Source organism: Oryzias latipes, chromosome 14 (assembly GCF_002234675.1).
Source record: "Oryzias latipes chromosome 14, ASM223467v1".
NCBI classification, from domain to species: Eukaryota; Metazoa; Chordata; class Actinopteri; order Beloniformes; family Adrianichthyidae; genus Oryzias; species Oryzias latipes.
The window spans coordinates 29,009,510-29,023,374 of NC_019872.2; the positions used below are offsets into that span (position 1 = coordinate 29,009,510).

At 43.6% G+C, this 13,865-nt stretch overlaps 1 protein-coding gene and 1 long non-coding RNA gene across 2 annotated transcripts in view; both read right to left on the minus strand.

Annotated features, from left to right (window-relative positions):
• Positions 1–6,008: 6,008 nt before the first annotated feature.
• LOC110016433 lies at positions 6,009–8,329 on the minus strand. The gene is made up of 3 exons (XR_002291748.2): positions 8,172–8,329; positions 6,580–6,693; positions 6,009–6,396 (listed from the first exon to the last, which is right to left on the minus strand). It is a non-coding gene; the product is annotated as an uncharacterized LOC110016433 (long non-coding RNA).
• Positions 8,330–8,755: 426 nt separating this feature from the next.
• The window catches only part of LOC101171188 (polypeptide N-acetylgalactosaminyltransferase 10), an 82,432-nt gene continuing 77,322 nt past the window's right edge, over positions 8,756–13,865 (minus strand). Inside the window, exons 11-12 of the mRNA XM_023962178.1 lie at positions 13,158–13,307; positions 8,756–11,655 (exon numbers count right to left, since the gene is read on the minus strand). Of these exons, the coding sequence (XP_023817946.1) occupies positions 11,491–11,655; positions 13,158–13,307 (315 nt within the window). The 3' untranslated portion in view covers positions 8,756–11,490. The remainder of the gene's footprint in view (positions 11,656–13,157; positions 13,308–13,865) is intronic.

Genomic DNA, 13,865 nt, shown 5'->3' on the forward strand with positions numbered 1-13,865 from the left:
ACTACACAAAAAAGAGGGAAATGTATAAATAATGGATCTGGTTTTTCCTGTGATTAAAGCTGAATATCAAACCAATCAGACACTCGCCGCTGCCGTCTGATTATCATCCTCAGACTCGTTCTTTCGGCTGATGTGCCCCGTCCTCTCTTTTCCAGAAACACCAGAAAGAACAGAAGTGGATAAAAAAGGGAGAATGAGATCAAATATTTGCAATTCATGAGTTGATTTGATTCCGATCTGGCCGTGTCTGTAGTTCATCTCCGGGCTGAAGGTGGTTTGCTGCAGATGAACGTCTGGAGGGAGACGAAGGCTGACGCTAACACACAAGGTAGAAAATGTTTTGCTGTTGTCTGATGGTGAGGTCAGGACCTTAAGGAGGAGCATCAGATGCAGCTCTGCCTCACCTGACTTGGATGAATAATGCATTGCTGCTCTGTTTAAAGTGCAGGCTCTGGAGAGCATCAGTGCTCCCTACAGCAGAGGTCTGTCTTTGGGTGGAGCACAAATACACTCAATCAATACAATCTGATTTCTTCCTCACTCCATCCTCTTCCTCCTGCTCTTTCTTTCTGATCAGATCATCCAGAGATGATACTTCAACATTGCTCCATTTCTTCTTCTCTTTGTCCACTTTAACTGTCTAAAGCAAGTCTGACTTTAAATGAGTTTTAGAGTGAAAAATAAGAAAAACGCAGTTTTTTCCCGTGTGCTATCCTAGGCACTTTAACATTGGGAGTGGGGTCATCTAGACCCACTAGACAGTGCTCTGAACCTTTTTTCTTCAATGATTTGCGATCTTCACTGGTGTCCATGGATTACATGAAATCTTTCCACCTTTATCCACCTTTGTCATGGTAGGGAGAACAGGTCAATGGGGGGGGGGGGGGGGGGGTCATCTAAGATAGCACAAGGGCTAAAAGGTTGCACATAAAATACAAGAACGTGAAAAATGACCAGAAGAAAGTCACATAAGCACAGCTTTTCCAAACAAAGGCCAAGCGCTAATGAGTCATCTTTATAATTTCATTTTGAAAAATTTAAAGGAAGAACAAGAAACAAAGTCAAAAGTAAAACATAAAACCTGTACATCTGCTTCTTTTCTTTTGAGCTTTTCCCTTCAAGGGTCACCGCAGCCAATCAGCTTCCTCCATATAACCCTGTCTTCTGCATCCTCTCCTCTAACACCAGCTCCCTTCATTCTCTGCATCCAGAAACCTCCTCCTTGGTCTTCCTCTAGACCTCTAGCCTGGCAGCTCTAGGCTCGGCATCTTTTGATCAATAGATAATCTATTTCTCCTCTGGACATGTCTGGAAACATTCTCACCTACCACTACTTTGCAGTCACTGATCTTCAGATTATACCGTCAACACAAGATGTAGTTTATCTGTGTGCTTCTACCTGCACTCTCATACGTTCCTATATGTTCCTGCCTCTTTTCAAAGAATGTGTTCACTAGAGCCATCTCCACCTTTTTTTCTAAATCAGACGCCATCTTTCCTTCGACGTTCCTCTGGATACTAAACCTCCTCATCATCTCTGTTTCCTGCACCAACATGTCCATTAAAATCTGCACCAATGACAACTCTCTCACTTCTATGGATGTTCATCATCACTTCATCAACGTGCAACCAGAATTTCACCTTCAGCTCACATCTTACCTGTGGGGCACACCCACTAACAACATGAACCATCACACCTTCAATCTCTATCTTCAGACTCACTCTGACACTCTTTTTACCTCCACAACTCCTCCTTAAGATAATTCCTCCTCTATTTCTCCTCCCGTCTCCACCATGTTAGAACTACTTGAGCGCTGCTTCTCAGCTACCGTTCCACCTGGTCTCCTGGACACACAGCATGTCTACCTTCCTCCTCTGCATCATGTCTACTAAATCTCTACCTTTTCCTGTTCCAACATTCAAAATCTGTACTCTCAGTCCCACATTCATGACTTCCCTCTTCTCTCTCTTCCTACCAAAACACCTTCCTCCTCTACTCCGTCGAACAATAGTTGTCCAGTGTCCACCGGACCCCTGCCGGTGAACAGCACTGATGGCGATCATTGTAAACCCGGGCCTTGGCCGATCCAGTATGGACATCACAGGTCTGGTTCAGATATTTGGCTTGGCAAAGATTTGACGTTGAATGTCCTTCCTGACACAACCCTCTGGATTTATGCGGGCTTGGGACCGGCACAGGGAGACCTGGACTTAGGCCCCCCATCATGGCTACATTCATGGCTGAATACATTTGCTCAAAAAAGTCATTTAAGTTTTAAAACTGACTTGAATTAAAGAACCAGCAGACCACAAAGATCATTTCTGAACGCCATGATCTGAACATGTGTTGATTGTGTGTCTGAAGTTCAAACATGTTCAGATATGGAGAAAAAACCAGAAACAAAGTGGCATGAAGAGGAAACAGCCAAGAAATCCACTGAACAATCAAAGAGGATCCCCATCAAAATAAATATAACTCACTCTCTGTCAACTGATTTGTACCAGCTGGTCCACTGATGCAATCAAGAGATCCGCAGCCGCCGTCAGCCAGTCCGAGAGCACAGTCAACCAGTCCGCAGACGCAGTCATTCGGTCTACAGACGCAATCAGCTGTTGAGCAGTCACAGTCTGCCGGTCCGCAGCCGAAGACATCCGGTCCGCAGATGCAGTCATCTGGTCCGCAGACGCGGTCATTCGGTCTGCAGACGCAATCAGCTGTTGAGCAGTCACGGTCTGCGGGTCCCCAGCCGAAAACATCCGGTCCGCAGACGCAGTCATCCGCTCCGCAGATGCAGTCATCTGGTCCGCAGACGCAGTCATTCGGTCTGCAGACGCAATCAGCTGTTGAGCAGTCACAGTTTGCCGATCCACAGCCGCAGTCAGACGGTCCGCAGCCACAGTCAGCAGTTCTGCAGTCACAATCATCTGCTTTGCATGCAACTCAGCTCAGGAACTGACGAAGGTCGCGGCTGCCACAGGAAGTATAGGGAAAGAGCAGAAACTAAAACTTTAAAGCAAAAAAAAGTTGACATTGAAAGTGTTCGTGTGTGTGTGTGTGTGGGGGGGGGGGGGGGCACTGTGTAGAGAAAAGAAATGAAGATAAAAAAACACTCAAGTCTTCTAAATGAACTGCATGATGTTCATATTGAATAGAAATCCAGGATTAAGACGTTTAAAGTGTGGTAAAAAGGTACGGTTGAGAGGAGGTCTGTGGTTCTTTTGTCTCAACGCACAGAGCATTTCAAGGAGGCGAAGTTCTCCATGAGACCTGGAGATGAAAAACGTCAAAGCATATGAATAATAATAAAACAATAATGGATCTCAATAGTTTCCTCAAGGATTTGAGCACACAAACTTTGTCCATCTATTTACGGCACAATGACAACAATCAGAAAATCAGCAGCTCCCTGATCCTCCACCTGCTGCACGCCGACCTCACAGGTTTGGCTCACAGGCAAAAGGTCGGTAACTTCCGGAACCTTGAAGCTTTGCAGCTTTTGTTATTGAAGGCCGATGACGCCGTTGGCGTGGAAATGTGAGGAAAGAGTTTCCAGCACAGAAGATAGAAAACAGAGAGCTGTGCACACGCGTGTAACTTGTGAGTGTCTGACAGCCAATGCCAGTTTGAGTCAGAAATGTTTAAAAATCCAATCTTCTCAGACTTTATATTATATTTTCTAACACAAAATAAGAGAACAAGGACCCTGGTGTAAACCAGGTGTGTGTAACTTCCTCAGGTACATCCCTTCTATGGTAGTAAATTTGTATGAAACATGTACTATTACGCTCCCTTCTGAACACGGCTTCTCCTGCTGGACACTCTTCCTCTGGTACAGCGGGGGGGGGGGGCAGCTGAGACCCTTAGTGTGGTTACAGTCTGGTTAAAATGTTCAGGAATCATTTATATACATGCCTTTCAGCAAAAAACTAAATCCCAACATTTTCATACCTTAACATTCAATTTGGGTGTATCAAAAAGAAAAGACTATTCCATTTATTATCAATAATTTTATTATTTTAGGTACACTTTTTATGCGTAAATTTCATTTTATGAACAAGGGCAATTCTTTGAATTTTAAAAAACAATCTCCTGCGTTTCTATAAAACTCCTCAAAAAATACAAAATAAGAAAGCTATAAAACTATTTATCGGTTTATCTGGATCAATGCCTTTGTTTCTTTTGTTTTAAGTAAATGTTTGTTTACTGCTTTTTTTAGTTTGTTTTTTTATGTCTATGTTTCATTCATTTTTATTACTTATTATATTATTATTTTATTATATTGTTTATATTGTTTTTATCTGCTTCTTAGACGTTGTTCTATTTTTTTTATAATAATAATTTATTTTTGGAATTGAATGTTCTAAAAGAAAAAAATGATGACTAATTTTGAATTATGTCATAAAAGAAAAGAAGTGAAAAGTCTTCCAAAAGAGCGCCCCCTGGGGCCTGGAGGGAAAAAGACTGTCACTGTGAGGCAACTACCCCTGGCTGCAGAGTGCAAAGAAATCTTTGAGTGTTCCTGGATAAAGATCATTCAAGCAGGAAGTTATCAAACAGAAATCCCTCTCAGCTCTGACCCGTCATCATAGATGGGGGGCTGAACCAGACTGAAAGTCCTGTGTGGGAGGGGGGTCTGGTCAGATGATTACAGGTACAGCGTGAGGCGGATCTGTCTGCTGGAGTCAAGTGTCAGGTGGCTGTCAGCCTCATCTGCTTATTATCCTGTCAGGCGTCCATGCTGATGCAAAAACTCGCCCGTCTCTTCTGCCTGCATCACCAGCTGAGCGGCGCCACATCAGCACCAATTAGGGGAAATCCTGCCGTCAACTGGGAGGACGATGGCTTATTTCAAAACAAGAAAAGTTCAGATTTTAGGAGCTGACAAATCCTCACATTAAAATATGAAAAAAAAATCTGGTTTTGTTTTTTATGTTGAATTGGATTTGTTAAATTAAATAAATTAATGGATGAAATTTGGTTTGTTCCATCAATACGGAGTGATATGCAAACGAAAATATTATATATTTGCTTTCAAATGTATTTTTTTCTGCTTTCAATTTTTTTTGCATTCAATTTTTTTATTTTTTATTTCAAAAACTTTTTTGTCAGATTTGTCAGATTTCTTTTTTTTTTTTGCTTTTTAAAAACATTTTTGCGTCTCATCTCATTTCCTATCTTTGATTTTGCTCTCATTAGTTTCAGTTTGACGTGACAAAGCTGCCATCAAACAGCTGCTGATTGGTCCAGATTCTAACCAATCAGGTGTCTCCGTCTCATATTGATGGTGCTTGGAGGCAGACATGGACTTTGAGTCGGTTCTGTTTGATGGGGATTCTGCCGTTTTCAACCATTCTGGCCCGTTTCTCTCAGAGTAAAAAAACAGAAGGGGCAAATCAAACAGGGTTTTGTATTTATTCATGTCGGTGTAGTGACCAGCGTGTGTAACCCTTGTGCTATCCTAGGCACTTTAACGTTGGGAGGTGGGTCATCTAGACCCACTAGACAGTGCGCTGAACCTTTTTTCTTCAATGATTTGTGATCCTCACTGGTGTCCATGGATTACATGAAATCTTTCCACCTTTATCCACCTTTGTCATGGTAGGGAGAACACCTCAATGGAAGGGGGGGGGGGGGGGGGGTAACCTTGACCCCTTAGGTCCAAAGAGATAAAATCCAGGGTAAAAAGAGCTGGTTTAGCTTCCAATACTCGGTAGCAGACACCATGTTAGATAAATACGGCGATTTGATTGGTTAGAATTTGTCAAACTGAAACTAATGAGCAAAATCAAAGATAGGAAAAAAGTGAGATGAGACACAACGCCTGTAAAAACCTTTGTTTTACAAACAAAAAATAATTTTTGAAAGCAAAAAAAAAAAAAAATGAAAACAAATATTTAATATTTTCATGTGCAACTTAGAAAGTTTTGTGTGCAACGTGGTGGCATAAATATTACTCTGTACATCAAAGGGGTGAATTGGATTTTGTTCTTCCTGCAGCACCGTTTTCAGAAGACATTTAGCAGTTATCAGTTTTCTATATGAAAATGACTAGAAATGACTGAATCCAATCACTGCGTCTCTAACAACATTCAGGACTGGATGGATGGAAACAACCTGTGCCAAATGAACAGACAGAATTCAAAACTTTTACAGATGCTTTTTCCACATTTTCCAACGTTCACCGACATCTCTGATGAGTATCATCGTATGCAGACGATGAGCTGCTGTCATTTAGTGCGATGCTCCTGCAGCCTTCAAACGGGCAGGAGGTTTTCTGACATTTCTCCAGACGAAGTGGCAGAACTTCTGCCTCAAACTTTGCTGGAGCAGTTGTTCAGAGCAGCCGAGAGTGTGATGAATGCTGTTGTCATTTCTCTGCTGAGCCGCAGCTGCAGCTGCAGAATAATCAATGAGGAATCAGAGGAGACCCGCCTTTGTGTCCCGGACCGAGCAGACACAATGACCGTGAAGACAGAATCACAATCAGGCCCCATTCATCAATCACAGCCAGCAGAAAACTAAAATCAATGCAGCCGCAGAATTTCACTGTTTATGGTTCCAAAAATAAACGCTCTGACCTGTTTTTTTTGCATCAATGCGGGGAGGAAAATGCTCACTTTTCCCGCCTTTTCTCCCCTTGAAGCTGAAACTTCTGAAGCCTCACAGTCATGAAGGGAACCTCTGAGGTGAACCTGTGAGACAAAGAGCAGCATGAATGTAAAACACACACAGACCCGCTGGTCAGATTCAAAACGGTCGCTCCAAACGGCCATCACAAATTAAGGCCCCGCCCACATCCATCTGCAGCATTTTCGGATGCTTCTCAGAAACAGATCTAGCTGACCAATGCTGTTAGAGCTGAAATACAGGAAACTGGGTTTGGTCTCATCTTCTTTCTGCAGTTTTCTGTTGCTCTGCTTTAGTTTCCAGTCCAGATGTGATCCAACGTCCACATCCCATAACGTTCTGAGTTTTCCTCACCTAATGTCTGTCATTTCTTTATGCTACTTTTGTACGTTTGTAAAGTTCCTCTTGTCTCATCAGGACATCGGTCCAGAGGTTGGGTGGATCATCCAGATGTTCCTCTGCCTTCTTGTTGCTCAGCTGTTTCTTTTAGAGATCCGTCTTAGTTCAAATGTCTGACTGTTGGATCCTGACCTCTGACCCTGTCCAGTGAGGCCTGCAGTTCTCTCCGAATCCTTCTGCTCCTCCTGGATGGGGAGGGCCTCCTGGATGGGGAGGGCCTCCTGGATGGGGAGGGCCTCCTGGATGGGGAGGGCCTCCTGGATGGGGAGGGCCTCCTGGATGGATCCTCCATGAGGTTCTTGGCTCTCCATTTGTGGACGATGCATCTCTGAGGTTCTTGGAGGTCTTTGTGACTCTTTCAGAATCCAACAGGGATTTCTTCTGATGTCTGCATGTGTTTTTCATTCATTTCTCTAGTTTTGATTAATTCTGCAGATCTGACTTGAGTGAAGACAAACCGGTTTTCAAAGTACAAGTTTATTTAAAGGTGGAAATGTATTATTCTAAATAAAACCAGGCGTTGCAGACATGGGGTTTTTCCCCTTAGTAACTTGAATAATTATTTAAAGATCTATATTAAATTTAACTTGATCAATATTCACAAATTGTCTTTGGTTTTTCAGTTCAGTTTTCTAAAGATGATGGGTGGCGATGACACGTTTAAGAAGAATAAAAAGATGACAGAAGAACACAGAAGGGTTAAAAGTCACCACAGAACCAGAAACTGAACCAGCCTGAAATGTGTTAATGAACCAGAGTTCTGTCAGAACCGAGCCGTGACCCTTTGTCACTGAAACATCTTGTCTGCATGACTGCAGGCAGAGGGAATTATGGGAGACAAATGAATCGTCGCCTTTCTTTGATCATGACGCTGAGCTCGGTGAAGACAGTGAAGCAGATCTTTGTCGTGATGCCCTGTCATAAATTCTCCACTGTGCAATACTCAATAGGAATCATACTTTATCATATTGATATCTACTTATTCCTGTCTTACTGTTAACGGCTGGAGAGACGCTAATGACAATAAAGAGTCCTGATTTCCTCATAATTTCTGCAGAAACACCAAAAAAAGGCTTTTTATGAAAAGCTTTTAAGATCTAAAACAAACTAAAGTTAAAACTCAACAAAAAAAGACAATAAAGACCCTCAAACCGGAGAAGCTGGACGCTGTGGGGGTCAGCAGGTTCATCATGGGATTCACCAACTTGTGTCTTTTCAGCCATAAATCCACCAAAACTGCAACAAGAAGCGACAGAACGAAGAAATGACAAATCTGTGGAGCACCTGAGCGTTATTCAGGAGGAGTAATCATGGTGGAATGAGCTGCAGCTTCATCCACCTGCTGCCCTCCCATCTGCTGAGGGGGGGTCACAGAGAACATGTCCTCCTGACAGAAGGATGATGGCTCAGAAAGCTCGCTGATGTTTGATGTTTTTTAGCTTAAGTTTGGAAGTTTCTTCAGATAGAAACTTTCTTCCAACTCTCATGAGAGCTCTGACCACAATGAATGTTTGTATTTGATGTAAGTGATGTTCTTCTCCGGCTTTTCTTGTGACGTAAACTCGGAAATCTGAGACGAACAGAATGAAAGGGGACAAAATAAAAACGTTAATCTGGAACAAAATCACTATTTGACAAATGTCTTGAATTTTAATCCATTTATGATTGTTTGATTTATCTTAACCACTAAAACAAAAAAAAAATCAATCAAAATCCTCAGCAAGAGAATTCTTTCCTGAAATATAGAAACTTTTTATTTTACAATGTCAGCAAAAATATTTTACATTTCCAATTTTTTTGTACAGTTTGTTAAATATCTAAATACACTTTTACAGCTTCAGTGTCAGTAGAAAAAAATACTGGATCTCCAAATACAAAATGTAATGTCTGAGGCGCCGCACAGCATCCGGCGACGGGCGAACAGGCGGAGGCGCTCCAGAAAAATAGATTTCTACTCCCTCTGAAACAAATGGGACTCTAAAAGCATGAAACCAAAAACCCAACATGGCAGCATTTAGACATCAGGACAATCACTTTGGGATGATGCTGACAGGAAGTCATGAACCGAAATCCTAAAAGACGGATCGAACAAAAACAGAAAGAAGCAGAAACCGTCGCATTCAGTAAAATACAACAGGCTGACATGAAAAAGTATGTATAGAATTAGGCTTTTCTTAACCCGTCCACAAAAAACTTAGAGATTTTTGTCAACGTTAGGAGAAAATAAAAGGTCAATTTTTGAACATTGACGTTGAAAGAAAGAGTCGAGGTGAGTGTTGCACGAGGAGACGGTGGGAAGATTCATGGAGGATTATTTGACAGAGGAAACAAGGCGGGCAGCATCAACCACAGCTTATGTCACTCAGTCTACAAACTGCATCTCTGAGGCTGTCAGTCAACAGTGGCTCTGAAAAGAAACAGCATTTTACTGAACAGCAATAAAAAAGCAGTTTGGGTCGGAACGGTTCAGTTTGGACCAAACAGCACGGTGTCATCAGCAAAGAAGTTCCACTGAAAACGGCCTTTCTTTGTCATGGAGAGTAAAGCAACTGAACTCATCGACAGCTCGGTTTTTGTGGTTTTTCCAGCTGAAATATTGACTCCAAATGTCTGAAACCGGCTCCAGCTGAGGTTTGACCCCCAGCTGAGGTTTGACCCCCCCGCTGAGGTTTGACCCCCAGCTGAGGTTTGACCCCCAGCTGAGGTTTGACCCCCCCGCTGAGGTTTGACCCCCCCGCTGAGGTTTGACCCCCCCGCTGAGGTTTGACCCCCCAGCTGGCTGCAAACCAGACAAATATCTGCTGAACAGATAATTCTGACATCGCCTGGAGTTCTATCAGGAACACAAAATGAGTCAACGGTGAGCCGGTTTGCTCCACCCACATCAACAACATTCCATCAATGGATAAATGGGCGGGGCAAAGTAAAGGAAGGGTTTGGTTAGAACCATTACATGCCTATGAAGAACATCCCCAATGATAAAAAAAATATTTTGAATAAAGATACAAACAGCTGATTAAACTCCGCCTCCTTTCTTTGATGCTTTATCGATTCAACAGACCCGAAAAAACTGAAAGAGAATCAAAAAACACGGACAGTGATTAACGTATTGATGAGGATCTGGCCCTGAAATGAAATCCATCCAGGATTTGTTGCTGTAATAATCGTCTAAAATGTTTTGACAGCTTTAAAACACATTTCTATACTAAAAAAAGAGGAATTCTGTGGATTATAACGATAACGAGTGTTTGATAAGTTGCATTTTCAACTGCTGCCACAATAAAAACACAGATTTTAGAGAGAATTATTGATTGATATGGAATCTTGATTGGGACATCAGGAGTTCCTGGATGGATGGATTTTCTGTTTCAACACAAATTACAGGCGTGGAAAGTTTAAAGTGCATCAAAACATCCAACCAAAAAGAACAGAAAAAACATTTAAGAGAATCTGTGCATTTTTATTCTCTAAATTTTAAATTAGGAAGAATTTATTAAACACAAACTTTATTTATAAAACAGCCCCAAAACGAAAAAGTTCAACGAAGACAGAAAGAACGCATCAGGTGATCTGCTAAGAACATTACTTCTGTCTCCCACTGAAGTACTAAAGGAGTGGAATAAAAATGAAAGCATCGCCTTGTCTCCATGGAGATGGGTGGGCGGGGTTTACTTTTAAAGGCAGGAGAGGCGTTGAGGAGGAGTCTCAGAGCTCCGTTCACGTCAAGTGCGTTTACTGCAGAGAAATCACGGCGATGCGTTCAGGGTCCTGCACCACAGGACAATCCAGCTTTATTTTCAGGAACCCGGAAGTGCTCCGAGGCGTCCGGACACTACCGGTTCCCGCTGCGGCGTTTCTGCCGCCGTGGAGTCGTCGTCCGACAAGGCACTGAGATTGCATTCAAGTTGGTCGTTCTGTAAGTGCTTTGTGCAATTTAAGCCCCCACTTTGGACCTCAAGAGCTACCGTAGCTGAAGAGAGGGTGACGGCCTGCCTGCCTGCCAATCAGGTGACGGCCTGCCTGCCAGCCAATCAGGTGACGGCCTGCCTGCCAACGGTCCAGTGGCGTGGGGGGGGATTGGCCGCCACCGAGGTGCAGTCTTTGAGGGACAGGAAGCTGCAGCAAACCCACTTCCTGTGTGGGTTTGCAGCTGGGGGGAGGGCACAGGAAGTACAGTGTGAGTGGACTGCACTCAGAACATCTCTGATAAATGCTGGGGGGGTCCAGAGACGGAGAGGCGGGCCTTAACTCGCCTGCCATGTGAGTTTGGGAGCAGATCACTAGCCACGCCCCCACCCAGGCAGAGCTGCAGACATACGGGGGGAGTGAGTGGGCGGGGGGGGGACAGTCATGCAGGCACATGGAGCCTCAGGGGGGTAGAAAGAGAGGAGGTGGGACAAAAGAAGCACAAGCCCCTCCCACACTTGAGTCAAACAGGGCAACAGCGACTGGGGGGGGGGCCTTCAGTTGACGCCGTGGTTGAAGAGCTCCAGAACGGTGGCGTTGGTTTTCTCAAACAGCCACTGCTGGCTGGCGGAGGCGGGGTTACACACGTTCATGAAGACGCGGCGCTCGCTGGCGTTGCTGTCCACGCAGCTGTTGCTGACGGGGTGATAGAGGCTTTTGTCCTGGGGGGGACAAGAAGGACAGAGGAAGGTTTTAGAGGAAGAACACCTTCCAGCAACAGTTTAGGAGAACATTAAAGATGTTATGAAGCAACAAATATTAGAATAATCCGGATTGAACTGGATTATAATCAGCTACATTGGAACACACATATAAGATAGAAACATTTTGCAGTTAGTAAGTCAAAATGATGTTTTACTGACAGGATTGAATGTTTACATTTGGTACATTCTATTCTAAATGTTCATTTTATTCCGACTTGCTGTTTGTGTGTAAAATCCTTCAGAAAGGCGTCATTTCTGCAGCTACGCAGACGATGTTCTGCTTTTGGAGCGTCCTGGTCGTTGGACACCCTCAGGCTCAGAGAGGGTTGACAGACGCAGACACTCGACAGGTGAGTTCACCTGGATCAACAGACGTCTGCTTTGTGGTTCACAGTTCAGCTTAATTGAATAACTGAACATGGCTGTTTGGGAACTGAAGTGGTGGGGACAGTCTTGACCTGTGACCTCTGGTAAGTCTGAGTCACCAGTTTCTGGCTTTGTTTGGCAGCTGTGACTCAGCACATCCAGTCTGCAGGGAACAGGGGAGTTCTGTTCTTCTGCAAGTGAACTGTGACGCGGTTCAGTGCCAGTGTGAATGCAAACAGACTCCACCAGTTCTGAAGGTCCCGTAATGCAAAATCAATGTCAGTCATTCATTTCTTTCAACCAATCAGATTGTGAGTTGGTGTCAGCTGGGCCTTCTAGCAGCTTAGGCAGCATCACAGTCTTCAGAGCTTCTGATTGGACAGAAGTTTCAGGAAGTCACATGCAGCCTTGTCCAGTTTGACACAGATCCAAGGGGGGGCTTTGTGATCTGTCTCAGTTAAAACAGACCGACTGTAATGGAAAATCTCCCACTGATCTCCTCGACGTCCTTCATCAGAAACATCTGAGTGAATCATGAAGCAGACGTACAGATTTGTGTGTTTGGCGCTGACCGTCCCTGTGTCCACTGCGTCTGTCCAGCTCTAAAGCGGATTCAAACCTACAGAAACACAACTGGACAGACTCTCAGCACTGGTCTTGATGGAACAGAAAAGGACGTCTGGATGGAACTGAAGACCATAATCTGCATGACAGGGTGACGGACTGTTTTTCAGGAATTTTGTCTTCAAATAATCTGATTTTTTTATCAGTGAAATAACAAATATCATAATAAATAATATTCCAAATGTATGTGGTTGTTTTCAATGCTTTTTACTGGCTGTAGTCGCATAATGAGATTTGTTTAATGTTTTGTTTATTTTGAGGCATTTATTCCTTAAAAGGAAACCTCTGGGCTTTAAGCTGCAGGAGTGTGAACATCCGACACGGTTTGTCATGACAGCAGAGCTTCAGCGCCGTTCTTCTGCGGGACCAGAGCTTTTCCAGCATCCCTGGTTAAAGTTGGACTCTGACAGGCTTGGTGAGGCTCATGGACCGTTCCAGAACAGAAGAGCGGGTCTGCTGCTGCGCCGTACCTTCCTGTAGCGCCACAGCTGGTTGCCCCTCATGCCGTGACAGTCGTACAGCGTGACGGGGCTGTGGTGGGAGACGGCATCAAAGCAGACCTTCTTGGTGTGCATGGGGTCGCCCACCCGGATGTCCTCCCGCCAGCCGAACGTGAACACCTGCAGGACCCAAACATCTTTAGAGCAGGAGATGCTGATATTTACTGTTTGTTCTTTAAAAAGTTGAACTGATAAAAGTTACTTTTACTGTTTAAAACTCTCTTTAACCACCAATAGTTAGTTAGGAGACGAGATGACTAAAAAGAATCAATCTACCAAAAACAAATCCAGCTTCAGTTTCCAGCAGCTTTTACTGAGCATCTTTGAGAAAAGATTTATCATTTAATGGATAGAAATTCAGAATTTGAACAGTTTCAATTGTTTTCATGGTCTCTCAGCTCCTTTTTTGATAAAAATACACCAAACTCACCAATTTCTGGAAAAGAAAATCTCCACAATGAATTTGTGGGATTGCAGCATCTTTTCCCACAGACAGATGACCCCCAGTTTAGGATCTTAGAAAGGAAACCTCAGACCTTCTTTCCTTTGGGGAGCATCTCGCCCAGAGGGCGTTGAGACGACCTGAATATGAGTCACGCTTCATCTGGACTTTCACTAAAACCTCAGCTTTGGTCAAATACTGAAATGGATTTGGACATTTTGAGATTTGATCAGGTT